Here is a 16,182-nt window from a genome sequence, read left to right as displayed (position 1 = left end):
AAGACTGACAAATAGTTCACAATTTAAGAAGAACGCAAAACAGGAAAGAATAAATAATAGTAATAAAAGATTCAGAGAAATCTCTGCATGTGAGGGACTAGGCTGGAAAACAATACTGAGCTGCCCCGGGCCAAACTGCGATAAAAAGAGACAGGATTTTGTAGTGGAAGTAACTGCAAGGGCTCATGAACACTTCTTAAAACCAGTGTCAGTGAGCATCATTTCACACTGCATCCACAAAAGTTTAAATTGTATAAAGAAAATGATCATATGAACATGATTCAGAAAAGCTTCACTGGGCCAAAGATGGTGAACTGAGGTGAAGCACAAAAGTGAACAATAAAATCTGCATTTCTTTTAAGAAATCATGGCTGGTGTCCATGAGGAAAGAAGTGACCAGCTTTTATCAGCACACAAAAACCAAACTTCTCTTAGAATAATAGAGAAAACCCTGATAGTCAAATGACCCACTATGAGCAAGAACCTGATGATAGTGGGAAGGAAAAGCAGCATCGGGCAGGATGTGATGACATAGTGGAACAAACTGAAAAAGACATAAGGACATTTCCTGTATATTAGGGGTGCAACATACACAAAATTCATGGTTCGGTTCGATACTTTGGTGTCATGGTTAGATATTTTTTCGATACAAAAAAATGTTCATGCTTTTTTAATTTGTAATTTATAAATATATATTTTAACTCAAAAGTACAGTTTTTAAATTTAATGTTGCTGAAACAAAAAAATAAATCTATCTGATCAAGAAATCACTCATCTTTGGAAAAGAGAGTTTATTACAGAGAAATGGCTCTTTCCAAAATAAAAGCTATACTATAAGCTTCCTCTGGGCTATGTTCTCAGCAGGATATTAAACATATCAGGTCCCCATAAGGAGAATCATGTGCTAACGGCTGTCTAAATGACTAAATGACTGTTGTTTTTGTCTGCTTCCACTTGTCTTTGCACTAGGATGATGTAAATGTGCAGTCATATTCGTTGTGTTCCCACTAGTGCTGTCAGCATTAATCTGAAATTACGTTAACGCCACAACACGGCAAATCTCCGTTAACTAGCTACCGCGGATCGCCCCGTGCGTGGGGCTGGACAGCGTCAACACGTTAACAAGCTAACTGCGCTAACACAGTAGTTCCCACCCATGTAATTGAGCATTGCGTGGCACATCCGACATACTGTTTTACTTTTGTCCATGACGCGCTTACCTTCAGGGTCATACTTCACATGAAAACCAAAATTGTTCCAAAGGCCAGATCTGAATGAGGGTGGGGGAGGTTCAATTTGCCATGTTGCAACGAGCTTAGCTTCTGTCTTGCTAGCTTGCTCTACGCTCAGTGGATCTGCGCTCGACAGTGCGGCCTAAGCGGAGTAGTCGAACGCAGATCCACTGAGCTCTCAACACAGACAGCATCGTCAGAAGGAAAGTTGATCAAATAAATTAAAAATGTTGTATTGTTCGATATATATGTGTACCAAACCGAAAGCACTGTATCGAACTGTTCAATATCAATACGACTATCGTTGCACCCCTACTCTATATGTTTATTTTTTTTTAGTTTTGTAAGAACACAATATCAGTTAATTCTCTTTTTTATAAAAGTCGCATTTTTATTTTGTTTTTGCACAGCTAGTTTTAGTTCGATAAACCTGCTGATCTGCAGAATCTGATCTATCTCAGACACATCAGAGCCCTCTGCCAGTAAAAACATTCATGACAGCTAACCCGAATAAAGTTTTAATCCCAAACAAAGTAACTAAAACAGGAGGAAAGACAAGATAAGCCTAGCGGCCCTCCTGATGAACAATGCCAGCATTTGTTTTTCCGAGGAGGTAAAGAAACGTCAAAGGAACATCTGGAGTATTTGGCCCATTATTAACATCGGCCCCACATCTTACTGTAGGAAGCCACCGCCGCTCCGTGTCTCACAGCATAAGATAACGACGGGGTGCTAACAAACGCTGGCTGTTAAGGTAATCACTGTCATAGACCTGTGTGGGAGAGGACAGGATGTATGGAGGCATGTGACATAACCCGAGTAATGGCAGGAGACACCCGAGACAAAGAAAGAGGCAGAAAATCTAAAAAAAAAAATCCCACCAGTTTGGCCTTGAAATGAGCTTTTCAAGTGGATACAGTTAAAAATCGACAGTCTTACGGAGCAGTGGTGACGGGGAAGACTCTGCTGTATAATTGTCAGCAGGGGGGAGTTTTACAGTTAGCTAACAACTGAGTGTGACTGATGATAGAGGGCTTTCAGCTCAGTGCAGCAGTGATACTTTTATCATTGCTTTCCCGAAGATAAAAAAAACACTCTGAACGTGGATCTATTTTAGTAGGAATGTATTTTCTACAACACCCGAGATTGAGTTGTTAAGAAACGACAAAGATGATGGCCACATGTTTAAATCAAAGCTGAATGCATTCACTGCCCGTGCGAGATTAAACAAAGAAGCGGGCACAACGCAGACGCGAGTAAACGCTAAGAAATGTGCAAGAATCAAATTGCCATGACAAAAAAATTGGCAAAGAGAATAACAAGTTAGGTTCCTGTGCAATTTTTGTGCAATTTAATAAACTCTCAATCTCAATTTTACCCCCAACTCCTGTTAATTTCAAACCCTAATGAAGTTGGCAGAAAAATAGCTGATGCTATTAAAATGACGAATGGGAAGCGGGGACCTCATTTATGAAAGGTTCCCAGGGTACAAATTTGATGCTCCCACACGAACCTTAGAAATAGTGCAGGATTCAATCAAAAAGATTATCATTTTTAGTCATGGCTTCACTTTCAATTTCATGTCCAAAGACCGGATGCTATAAATACTTCCATCTTTACAATCGTAAAGGGACAGGTCACCCTCAAATCGAATGTACCTGTTCTTCCTCTGACCTCTGTTCGAGACTGTTTTGGAGATGTCTGCTTCTCTTGAATTTGGAATCAGCTTTGAACTTGAGAAGAGTTCAAATCGAGACCAACCTGCCTCACTTCACTTCATCAGCGCTTATTTCACCTGCTGTTGGCTCAAGTTGCTAAATATCATTGACTTTCTGCATTCTCTGGTTGCGAAATCACACCTAATCACTTCCTGTCTTGATTGTTATGTGTCACCTGATTTGAGAGAACAATTCCTAATAATGGTTTGTATAGAAAACAGCTGTAATCTTATATTGCATTAATGGTTTTATATAGTGGTTGTTATCAACGTGTAGAAAAGCTGCTTGAACAAAGATGCAAAGACTCACCAACACACGTGGATAGGAGCCTTTTACAAGTCTTTTATACAGTACGTGTCGCCTGCACATCTACATTTCAAACAGCCTCCTCAGCTCAGACGCCGCAAAATATTTTGTAAAATCCACACTCTCCACTGTCGCATGTGAAAGAGTCAAACACACACGCAGACACACACGCGTACACAATGGAAGCACCACCGATACGTGTATGTGTGCAAATGCGCACTTAGCTCTTTGTTATTCAGATGGAACAACAGACAAAATATATTCAGATTGTATTCTGACCCGGAGGTGGACCCATTCAAGCTGGCAGGAAAACACTCACACACACACACACACACACACACACACACACACACACACACACACACACACACACACACACACACACACACACACACACATTCACACTCCAGTAAACCAAGAAAGTCAAAAAAAAGGGATGATGTGTGCTTCATGTTGCAGTGTTTGTGTGTGTGTGTGCTGGAGGTTCCTCTTCTGCTCTCCACATTGACTGACAGTCAGCATAATTATCTTCATGACATGATAAACAGTATTAGTATTGGCAACCAAAAAGAAACTACAGTGTATGCATCTGTGTGTGTGTGTCTGTGTGTGTGTGTGTTGATCTGTTAGCCACTAAAACAACAACTAAGGAACAAGAAAAAAGGAAAACACGCGTTTTCCACACAGTTTCCACTGTCACGACACGATTTCAGTGTGTGTGTGTGTGGTCCTGCAATCAATGGGTTTAAATAATTCAGGCCTCCTCTGTCTGTGTGTGTTTGTGTGTCTGAGTGTGTGTGTGTTACAGGCTTTCCCTAAATGCCAGTGACTCATGTTGGTAATAACAGACTCGTCTTTCAAAGCCCACCTATAAAAACTCCCATAATTATCCAGGTGGTGTGAACTGTTGCACCCTCCCACACATGCACGCACACATGCACAGGTTTTAAATACACACCCACTTAAAAAAAAAAACACACACACACAAAAAAACATTTAACCTTCTTAATAGGATCGTGAATCTGGAGAAAGAAACAAAGAAAACAAAAAAAGAGGAGACCAGACTAAAGCACTGTGGTCCTGCCTGCTCGGGGAGTCAGCATGCTGCTGCCCGAGGGAACGTGAAAGGATCCGGTGCTGGTGCAAAATACTTTATGTATTAACTGTAGCAAATTTCTTTTATTTTAGCACAATTAACAACCTAATTAAACCTGTGAATCACACTGAACCGAGCAGCGTTTCTTTCTGACAATCACAGCAACGAAATACCTTTGAAGCCGACGGAATCGAGAGGAACGGAGGAGCGTTTGCACGCGTGAGAGAAAGAATCCAGGCCGCGAGAAGAGAGATGACATCGAGACTCATAGACAAAGATTTTTGAAGTAGTTTAATCAAGCTGGAGTGGTTAGCGAGAGCTAGAGGGAAGAAAAGAGCATTGGAGTTCAAAAAATAAAAAAAATATAAAAGACTAAAGAAAAAAAAGGAGGAGAGCGCTGCTTGTTTTGCCTCCTGCGTCTCTCTGTGTATTCTTTGACATAAACACCTGCTGACTGCTCCTCTGCCTGCTCCCACAACAGACAGAGGGAGAACGACAAAAGCGAGGAGAGACAAAGGTGAAAGAGAGAGACGCGCACGCTCGCGAGGAGGAAGAAGGGATTTATTTGTCAGGCAGATGGTCTTTCTCCTTTGAGCGGAGGAGCTACCAGAACATGAAGATGAAGAAGAGGAGAAAGAGGAGGAGGAGAAAGGGTGAAGCAGAGAAAGAGGTGTGGAGGGGGGGGGCTAGATAGGTGGCTTGATGGAAAGGCATAGCGCTCCAAATGACAGCGGGGAGCAAACGATGAGAGGGTGATCAGAGAGGGAGAGGGAGGCAGAGAAGAGAGACAGAGATGGAGCCACTAAGGTGCTGTTGTTATAGCAACCTGCTGCTCTGGTGCTTTGTGCGCTGCGTCCTCCGTCTTCTTCGTCTTCTTCCTTTTTCCTTCTCCTCCTCTCGCTCGCTTACTCACTCTCCGACACCCTGCCTTCTCTCCCTCCCTCTCCTCTCCTCCTCTCTCTCTTCCCTCCTTCCTTTCTTTGGCTCGCTCTCTTGGAAACTTAAGCGTTGCATCAAATTCGAGTCCCGGCATTAAAGGAACGACTCCGCGTCGAGACGGTTCGGGGTATTTATTTCAAATTACAAACTATATGTGAAGGTAGCTAGTTTCATATTTCTTAATCTAAGGGGAAAGAACGTGAAATCATTTGTCTCTAAAATGAGACTCCCACCTCATGAGAACACCTTATTGCTACTACGGCGACATCACTGAAGATACACCTAACCAAAAGACATATAACAGTGGCATCTTCTGTGAAAAATAACTGCAACACATTTCATCAATGCCACGAAGCTGTTCATCGCACCTTCCTTTGCAAGTCAGTTCTTCCTCCACTCCCGCTTTTCTTACCTGTCCCTGCACACGAGAGATGGACGTACTCCCCGTGACGTCACCCTCTGGTTTGTAAACTTCAACTTGACCATTTTGGCCATCTTAGTTCTGGAAACTAAGTGCGTGATAACAATCTGCAAATAGTGCTCATAGGCGTGCTCGGTTTTACAGGTGACTTACAAAAGCTGCACTGATTTCTAAACACAGGCACAGTCAGTTTATTTCAATGTCAAAATGAATTAAGACACGTTTTCAGGGTTAAACATCATTAAATAGCAGTAAATGGCATGTTGCAAACGTTAGTAGATCATTACATTTGTAAATAGTGACAGTAGTGTTTTTTAATGCCAAAACCCAGTCCACATTGGCACTACATATCTGAATCTGGCTCAGAAATAGCTAAGACTTGCTGGATATTTCACTATAAATCTGGCTACCCATAAGAAAATGAAGACCCTGCGGTATTTAATAAGAGTTGAAAAAGCAACTGAGACCAAAAACCCATCAGGAAAATGTTTAATGAGGTCATAAATCAAGTGTGCAGCAGCGTCATTTTCTCATAGACTTCTATACAACCGGACTTCTTTTGGCAACCACACGGGTCGCCCTCTGCTGGCCATTAGAAAGAATGCAGGTTTAAAGCATTGTAATGGGCCTCAGTCCTTCGCAGGAATAACATGTAACCACATGCTAGTTGAGATTCCGCTCTGGTAGGCTGAATGGCTCTCAATGAGGTGTATAGAAACAGACTCTTTGTTTTGTCATGTGTTTATCCAGCACTTTATTTATTTATGCCCAGCCAGAACATTTTGGGCTGTAAGAGACCAGCGCTAACTACCGAGAATCTGGTTCTCACTCCCCTCCCCCCCCCAGGATGCTGGTTGTGGTATTGAAGGTTAGGCAAGAGGAAGGACTTTGATTCAACTCTGGTTGCAAATGACATGGCAGGCCACATTTAAGAGATTTTTTAAGGCTTCTGAGGCGCTTTACAGTCCAACTCCCAGAGACACAAACACACCAAGCTGCACGCTGATTTAACACTTGGCTGGTTAGACAGAAAGTAAAAGAATAACCTTTATTTTTGCTAGCACTTAGATTATTTTATAGTAAAAAATTACAGTATTTGAGCAACTCAAAGCTACCTCCAGCACACCTAATGATTTTCTTGTCAGTATCTCTGATCCATGAACTCAGCAGCCGAGTCCACAGCACAAAGGAACCAGCAGAGTTTTACTTTTTTTTTTTTTTTAAACTGACGCTAAAACCACAGCGGTGAAGATTTAGCAAGCCCATCCGCCCACATGACTCCATCATTGTTTGATTGTTATCATTATCAGTGATTTCAATTTAACATACAAAAAGCGAGTACACCTGCACACCTGTCTGTGAGGAGAGACGAAGGCTCTGTAAAGTGAGGCTGCAGAGAGGAATTACACCCTGTGGATCGAGTGTGTTCAAGTAGTTACAGTGGGGCAAAAAAGTATTTAGTCAGCCACCGATTGTGCAAGTTCCCCCACTTAAAATGATGACAGAGGTCAGTAATTTGCACCAGAGGTACACTTCAACTGTGAGAGACAGAATGTGAAAAAAAAATCCATGAATTCACATGGTAGGATTTGTAAAGAATTTATTCATAAATCAGGGTGGAAAATAAGCATTTGGTCACCTCAAACAAGGAAAATCCCTGGCTCTCACAGACCTGTAACGTCTTCTGTAAGAAGCTTTTCTGTCCCCCACTCGTTACCTGTATGAATGGCACCTGTTTGACCTCATCATCTGTTTAAAAGACACCTGTCCACAGCCTCAACCAGTCAGACTCCAAACTCCGCCATGGCCAAGACCAAAGAGCTTTCGAAGGACACCAGGAAAAGAATTGTAGACCTGCACCAGACTGGGAAGAGTGAATCTACAATAGGCAAGCAGCTTGGTGTGAAAAAATCAACTGTGGGAGCAATCATCAGAAAATGGAAGACATACAAGACCACTGATAATCTCCCTCGATCTGGGGCTCCACGCAAGATCTCATCCCGTGGGGTCAAAATGATCATGAGAACGGTGAGCAAAGATCCCAGAACCACACGGGGGGACCTGGTGAATGACCTGCAGAGAGCTGGGACCAAAGTAACAAAGGTCACCATCAGTAACACACTACAACGGCAGGGAATCAAATCCCGCAGTGCCAGACGTGTTCCGCTGCTGAAGCCAGTGCATGTCCAGGCCCGTCTGAAGTTTGCCAGAGAGCACATGGATGATACAGCAGAGGATTGGGAGAATGTCATGTGGTCAGATGAAACCAAAGTAGAACTTTTTGGTATAAACTCAACTCGTCGTGTTTGGAGGAAGAAGAATACTGAGTTGCATCCCAAGAACACCATACCTACTGTGAAGCATGGGGGTGGAAACATCATGCTATGGGGCTGTTTTTCTGCCAAGGGGACAGGACGACTGATCCGTGTTAAGGACAGAATGAATGGGGCCAAGTATCGTGAGATTTTGAGCCAAAACCTCCTTCCATCAGTGAGAACTTTGAAGATGAAACGAGGCTGGGTCTTCCAACATGACAATGATCCAAAACACACCGCCCGGGCAACAAAGGAGTGGCTCCGTAAGAAGCATTTGAAAGTCCTGGAGTGGCCTAGCCAGTCTCCAGACCTCAACCCCATAGAAAATCTGTGGCGGGAGTTGAAAGTCCGTGTTGCTCGGCGACAGCCCCAAAACATCACTGCTCTTGAGAAGATCTGCATGGAGGAATGGGCCAAAATACCAGCTACTGTGTGTGCAAACCTGGTAAAGACCTATAGTAAACGTTTGACCTCTGTTATTGCCAACAAAGGTTATGTTACAAAGTATTGAGTTGTATTTTTGGTATTGACCAAATACTTATTTTCCACCCTGATTTACGAATAAATTCTTTACAAATCCTACCATGTGAATTCATGGATTTTTTTTTCACATTCTGTCTCTCACAGTTGAAGTGTACCTCTGGTGCAAATTACTGACCTCTGTCACCATTTTAAGTGGGGGAACTTGCACAATCGGTGGCTGACTAAATACTTTTTTGCCCCACTGTACATTTCTGCACCCACTGAAACAAACAGACGCTTAAGTATCAGCCATAATTTAAATTTCACTTGTTTTCCCCGGTGCGGACCTGTGTGTGCCACGCTTTGAGTGTGTTTGTGAGAGTGTGGTTGTTCCTGGTCTGGCCCACTAGACTGTGAAATGAGTCAATTAAATCAAACAGGTCTTTAATAAGGAAATGTGTTTGTGTGCGTCCGTGTGTGTGTGTGGTGTGGTAATAATGGGCGGATGGGCTAAAGGCTTGTAAACACCAAATTTCAAACCATCACCTGTCTAACAGGCTGTTATACGGCGGTTTTCAAACATTCTGCGGCCGACAAAAACCAAAGGTCAGTGCAAAAAATTCAAAGTAGATCTGCAGTCACTCCTGCTTGGAAGAGTCTTTATTACATGTGTCCTTAATTCCTCTTAATTCCTCTTTTGATAATATTCTCCGATGACGCCACCTCATATAAAACTTACTTTACTGTCAGCCTTGCTTTCGTCTACCTATCAGACTTTTTAAGCACAGTTCAACAAACTTTCGTGGCTTCTGGATCAGATTAAGGACGGCCATGATTTCCTAATACGTGAACAGTCAATAAACAGAATACTTGCAACTAAAGTGCTGTTTTGAAATACACGTATTTTCCCCTGTTTTTACTGGTTTTTACTTTACTTCTACTATAACCAAGAGGTGGCACTACTGCACCTCAAAGCTATTTTTCTATCACCATTTAACAACAAAAACTTTACGAATAGAAAAAACACAAAAAATCCAAAAACGCCTACAGCCGTATAAATGGTCCATATGGAAGCTCTTTAAAAAATAAACTATAATGAGGTTCACTGTTAACTCTGCCATGTAAAGCTAGCACATCACAAACCTGTATGGGGTGAGTGGTGACGTCCAAAGAATAGCTGAACAGTTCCAAGTGAACACTGATCAGGGTTTTAATTTGAAATGACCATTTTAGAGATTCAGTGCTCTTTTGAAGTTCCAAGGTACTCTTCATCTGATTTGGCACCATGTTTGTCAGCCTCTCCTGATAAACTGATGACAGCTTCCCTGTTGTTTTGTGCTTTGATTGCAGTTTCAAGTTTTAGTGTTTCTGGCTTTTAGACGAGGTGAATAGTGTGATATTTCTTTCTCCCATTTAATTGACAAGATAATAAGTCAGCAGTAAAATCTCAGTTTTGTTGTATAAATTTGACTCTGTAAATGTTAACTGGGTGCCTACCACAGACAAAATAAAAGATGGAGCTTCTGAACTGCAAAGCCAGTGCAAAAGTGCCTTGAACCTGCATTCTATTTAACGGCCAGCAGGGGGCGACTCCTGTGGTTCTCCTACCGTGGATGTTTCCATAGCAGCTACGGCTAAACATAGACGCTATGAAAGACGGATGTAGATTCTTTGTCTGAAATGTAAAACCAAAACCAGAATGAGTGAAATCTGCACTTATTTTCATAACCAGCAGGGGGCGACTGCTCGAGTTACAAAAAAATAAGGTTGAAAACATAAGTCCCAAAAAGCCCTCTGCTCCACTGTGACCTCAGTGAGCAGTTTAAAACTTTATTGGCTCAGTTGTTAGATTTAAGATAGTAAATAAAATAATTACTCTATAAATGAAAGGAGGATTATCCAGGAATGAGCACTGGCTAATAACTTTTCACTCAAAGGGTCTTGATGCATCCTCAATCATCCAGGTATGTAAATCTGCAAAAGTTGATTCTGTTCATCTGGACGTAGCGTTTTCAATGGGAGAAAACGCTACGTCCAGATGAACAGAATCAACTTTTGGAGTTTTCACTCAAAGGTCGTCTGTGAAGGTTGTCAGCAGTGTTGGTCAAGTTACTTGAAAAAAGTAATCAGTAACTAATTACTGATTACTTCCCCCCAAAAGTAATCCCGTTACTTTACTGATTACTTATTTTCAAAAGTAATTAATTACTTAGTTACTTAGTTACTTTTTAAAAACACGATTTACAACCTGAATAGGTGATAAAGCGATAGATCTTTCAGCCCAATTCTACTTTTTCTGCATAATCCATCATACAAAATGTAATCAAATGGAAAAGTCTCTTTTTAAAACTTGTTTTATTAGTTTTAACCTTTTAACTTTATGCATCAAGCAAAAATTTAATTATATGCAACATTCTCTGACTGGAAGAAATTTGTTTAATATTTAAACCTATTTTCTGCACATTCCAGCACATAAATATTTTTTTTGTGTGTGTTTACACTCAGTCTTTCAAATAGATGCAAGTGAAACACAGCAGAAAATAAATAAAGTCAAAGACTAGCGGTCCTGTTGCTCTACTTTCACCTGTAAAGCAGGAGTGGGGTAGGCGGAGGTTTACCCTGGTGAAGGTGTGCCGCAGCGGTCAGTGGAAGAATCCGCGAGTTTCTCTGTGAATTTCCCATTACGTCATAGCGCACTCTGTGTTTGCTTTGAAGTTTAGGGTTTTATTTCGCTGTAAAGTTTTCTTCCCACGCACAACGGACACTAATGTTTTTGTCACTTTTTATGGAATCAAACTTAAAGTAAGGTCAGTACTTCCACGCTTTAAACGCTGCACGCTCATACTCTCTCCCGCACTCGATATATTATCCATTGTTGATCTGCGCACAGCTGTTGTCACGAACGTGGCACTCGCTTACGTCATTGTCATGAGACATTCTCGCAAAAAAATCACGGTTTTAGTAACGCAGTAATGCAGCATTCCTACGGGAAAGTTAGAGTAATCTAATTACCGTTTTTGCAATAGTAATCCCTTACTTTACTCGTTACTTGAAAAAAGTAATCAGATTACAGTAATGCATTGCAAGTAACGCGTTACAAGTAACGTAGTAACGCGTTACTTGTAACTAACTGCCCATCTCTGGTTGTCAGTCATCCAGGTCATGGCAATCTAAGGAGCTACTTAGTTCACTCACAAGTCAATGAGCATGCGGTTCATCCAACCCCCTCTTCACATCCAGTTAAAAAAAAAAAATCATTGTAGACTTTATAGCCCAACTGTCCTTACCAGTGGGTAAAGTCACTATCTATATCCCAGTTTTATGCTTATTCTGTTGAAATAGTGGATTTTATTCACGTTCTATATTGCAATGATAATGTAAGGTAAACACATCTGGAGCAACACAGACCGTTCTCTATGTTCTCTCCGCATAATATTTACTGCATGTAAATATTATGCGGAAAAAACTTATTTAAATGTATTTGTTGGTATTACTTCACCACGAACATTGTCAAGGAGACACAAAGGCGTACAGAGAGAAAAAAACATTTGTTACCGCACTTGTTTGTGAGATGTATGTTAAGTTTTTCACACAAGCTGCAGCACGGCTACACTTCTATTGATCCTCATATCCTCTATAGTAAAGTGACAGATGACTTCAGTGGTTTCCTGGCTGGCTCTTTTTAAAAGAAACCGGGAGCAGCTGCCGTGGAGAAGTTAGTGTTTGCTGTGATATCTCACAATCCCCCTCTTTGCATTTTCTATATGTGACCAGAGGCAAAGTGAAAAGAGGGTCGCAGCAAGACTGAGAGGTTGACACTGGTTTCTAAAATCCCTCCATCTGTATGTGGAGGGATTTTAGACGTGGAGTTAACTTTTATGATACGCAGTCTTCCTGTTGAATTTCAGTGAAAACAACGGGAGCGTGTGAAAACAGGCAGGAGTACGTGACAGTATGTCCTTCCAGTCAATGACACTGGTTCAAGCGCACGTCAGCAAGCATCCATCCTGCTGGAGTGTCCTTGAGCAAGACACCGAAAGCCTTCAGGACAGATTTAACATGAATGTTTTGCTTTGCTTGGCTGGAAGCACCTGTCGATAATAAGAGACCTGAGCTTGGTTCTGGACCAGAAGGAAACTTTGGTCCTTAAATGAGCAGTTTAATGGTTTGGTTTCAAACTGCGACCACTCTCATGCTGACATGCAAAACGTGTACATGGACCGGAAACGTGTGGAACAAACCACCGACTTGTTTCTTCTCACATTCAGGGGAAAAGTCAAGTTTTGGGTGTGAAACACTGGCCTGTACGGTTCTCACCTTCTAATCCTTTACACTCGTTTTCTATGTGAATCTTTTTAGGCACACGGTCCTTGGCTTTTTACTGACCAGATCCCAAAAATCGGAGCATTAAATGGACAAAAACAAAGCGTCTGTGTGAGTGAAGGACAGAAAACTCCAAGTGACAAGAGGAAGGTACAAACAAAAGAAACATTTGGCTGCCGTCCCAGAAAAGGGTGTATGTGTGAGAAAGCGCCTGCCAGTCTGCCTCCTGTACACGGGGGACCTCTACACCCCTGATTTCAATACACTCACACACACACTCACACAGACACACACACACTTCTAATCCTCTAAACACCTTTTTTTTTTCTTTTTAGTATTTTTTTTTTAAAAAATCAATCCACTTTTTCCACCCCTAGATTCAATATTCTGCACACATTCACCGATGTAATTCCTCTTTTTCAGCTAGAAAAAAATAACAAGATTATGTGCAACGACGTCAGTCTAGCCTTTGCTGTTTCGTGCAGAAACTCAAAAGTCTTTGAACTGGAGAAAAACTTGCCTTTGGAAGTTGTACATTTAAAAAGGATCAACCAAAACTTTAAAACCACTTACTTCCTGTTGCTGGACAAGCATGCTACTGCCTGGCAAATGTGCTCCCCGACAGCAGTGGTCTCTACCATTATGATGGTGTTCTCTACCACAGTACAAAGCGCTCAGGGATGGTTACAGGAGCACTACCTAGGGCTGGGCTAACTATGATTTTGGCTTCTGCTAACTACATAAAACTAACTCGTGTGTTATTCAGCTTAAGCCAAGATCACTAATAAGGAACCTTTAAACGACGAGAGCCTGAGGAAGTAAAACTCACAAGGTTTCCAGAGATGAACCTGTGGAAGAATGACTAACAGTTCCCGCAGGAACCCTCAGAATTTACAAAATGGACTTAATATTTTATTCAGTGTGACCTGAAATGTGTGACTGAGCCTATAAAATCATCAGGAAAGTGTTTACAGACTTCAGGGCAGAGGGCCTTTTCCCCATAGACTTCTATAGGACCGCAAGTCTTTTTGCAAACCACAGCTATCGCCCCCTTGTGGCCGTTAAAAAGAATTTAAATTTAAGGCTCTTTCGCGTTGTCTTCACCCTACAGAAGAGGAATCAAATGTATCCAACTCAAACGTGCCACGTTTCAGGACAAACTCTCACATCTTAAATAAGGATCACAACAATAAGTGCACTCGCCAAAAACACAACTGCGGTGTAGCTTATAGCAGGTGTTTGTCACTGAGCATGTTGCATGTTGTGTTCGTGCGCAGAAAGAAACAAGAGAGTATGTGTGTGCGTGCACATGTGTCATCAGCACTTTCAAACCTGCTGACCTGACATAAAAACCTAGAGGCCAGAGAAACCCATCACTTTTTCCTTCCCCATCTTCCCTCCTCCACCTCCAACCCCACTGACTCAATAACAGAGACCCTGATATGTGTGAGTGTGAGAGAGCAGTGACAGGAGGAGGGGGGTAAAAATACAAATGAGGAAGGCTAAGGAGTCACGTGTCCTAACAAACACTTTTACAAACCATTAGCATTGAGCGCACAACTAATTATCTTCCGAGTCAAGGACTGTGTGCATCGCTACAAGTGTGTGTGTGTGTGTGTGTGTGTTTACATTTTCAAGATAAAGTAAGTAAAAAAAGAGGGCAAAGAGTGAGAGCAGAGAAGCAACACTGAGAGAGAGAGAGAGAGAAAATGAGGGGACAAGAGAGGGGAAACTGTGTGTGTGTGTGTGTGTGTGTGTGTGTGTGTGTGTGTGTGTGTGTGTGTGTGTGTGTGGTTCCTGGCTGAGCTGCTCCTCTCTATTTATAGAGCTGCGGCTCCTTCCTGTTTCTGGAGCTGTACCATCGCGCCAGGAGGGGGTGGGGGCCGAGAGAGAGACCCAGAGAGACACAGAGAGCGAGGGAGAGAGAGAGAGAGGGAACAGGAGAGGTGAGGAGAGGGAGGAAGTGTGGGTGTGTGGGAGGGGACACTGGTCGTGTTTGAGTCTTTAGTAAATCAACAGATCCACCCCCTCTCTCTCTCTCTCTCTCTCTGTCCCCCTCCCTTCTTCCTCCCCTCTCCTCTCTTACTCAACAACATGGGTCCAACCAGCAGCGACGAACAACAGAGGAGGAACAGGAGAAAGAAACAGACAAAACACACAGAGCATAACGGCATAATTAGGGAGATATTTTTTGCATGCGATGATGAAATTATTGTTGTGCAGCTCAGTGGGACACTGACGATTAAAAAACAAAAAAACAAAAAACAAAACTGTTGAGATGATTGCTCACATGAAATTACAGTTTATAGTTTATAAGCACCAACTGTTGAACAATTACCGTTATAAATATCATCTTTAATTCTCATCCTACCGGCCGGGCTCCACGCAGACCCCAGAGGTACAGTTTTTACTGTATCTCACAGGTGGGTTTTCTTACTTTTCCATTTCTGTTTGGATTATTGCTTTTCAAAAACTCATGTCAAGAGCACCAAATTCAGTATATGCAGTTTTAATAAAAAAAAAACAAACTATTATACTTTCCAGCCTCGTTATCTGGATGTTGGAGACGTCACCAGGTCTATCTGAGACGGCTGTGTGCTCTGCTCATGAAGCACATGAGAAGTAGAGCTGGTCCTGCTACAGTGCGAGCCCTAATTCGACAAGCAACGACCCTCCTGAGAATGACCCCCCACCTGCTGATGTGACCGCGCTCCGCTCCGCTGGAAAATGGACTTGAAAAAGGTGTTTGCTCCTGAAACACAGACAGGAAGCTAGAAACTGTTTGCTCCTCCTGTCACACGCCAGCAAGCCCTGAGCCTAGCATGAGGCTTTAGATGGTTTTTAGTTCTGCTACTGCCGTAGCAGGACTCGGGTCACAACGTCAGAGTCGTTCACGGTGAGGGTGGTCTCTGCCAGCGCAGGTTTCAGGATATCATCTCAGCATTTTTGCAGATGATGTAATTCTCTTCCCTTTATCAGACATTGACCTCCAGCTTGCACTGGATTGGTTGTCAACTGCGTGTGAAGCAGAAGATCGAGGATCGTAAAGTCTGTGATCATCCAGAGAAGCGCGGAGTGACCACTGCAGGTCAGGGATGAGCTGCTGCCCCAAGTCAAGCAGCTTTTATGTCGAGGTCTTGTTCTTAGTCGAGCGGGACACTGAGAAGGATGGTGCTTGTCTGCTGTGGCGAGGAGAGAGCTGCACGTACATTACAGGTTGATCTACGTTCCAACCCTGACCTGTGCTCACGAGCTCTGGGTAGAGACTGAAAGAATAAGACTGCGGATATACTACAGCACCAGATTTTGATCAGAGTTTGAGAATTAGCTCAATTTAAAGCTAGTAAATTCCTAGATAGATGAATGTTGA

The 16,182-nt window shown here is 42.4% G+C and overlaps 1 protein-coding gene across 2 annotated transcripts in view; it reads right to left on the bottom strand.

The window, feature by feature from the left end:
- maml3 (mastermind-like transcriptional coactivator 3) overlaps positions 1–16,182 on the bottom strand; it is a 146,139-nt gene that overhangs the window by 74,261 nt on the left and 55,696 nt on the right. Inside the window, exon 1 of one of the 2 annotated variants that reach the window (XM_087842124.1) lies at positions 1,221–1,351. The exons of the other annotated variant lie outside the window; for it this stretch is intronic. Within the exon in view, the coding sequence (XP_087698250.1) occupies positions 1,221–1,232 (12 nt within the window). The 5' untranslated portion in view covers positions 1,233–1,351. Of the gene's footprint in view, positions 1–1,220; positions 1,352–16,182 lie in introns of those variants that run through there. 2 annotated transcript variants of the gene reach the window in all.

The sequence above is a fragment of the Neolamprologus brichardi genome, chromosome 6 (assembly GCF_056152115.1).
Source record: "Neolamprologus brichardi isolate AB-2024 chromosome 6, ASM5615211v1, whole genome shotgun sequence".
NCBI classification, from domain to species: domain Eukaryota; kingdom Metazoa; phylum Chordata; class Actinopteri; order Cichliformes; family Cichlidae; genus Neolamprologus; species Neolamprologus brichardi.
This window is presented reverse-complemented; position numbering and strand designations above follow the sequence as displayed.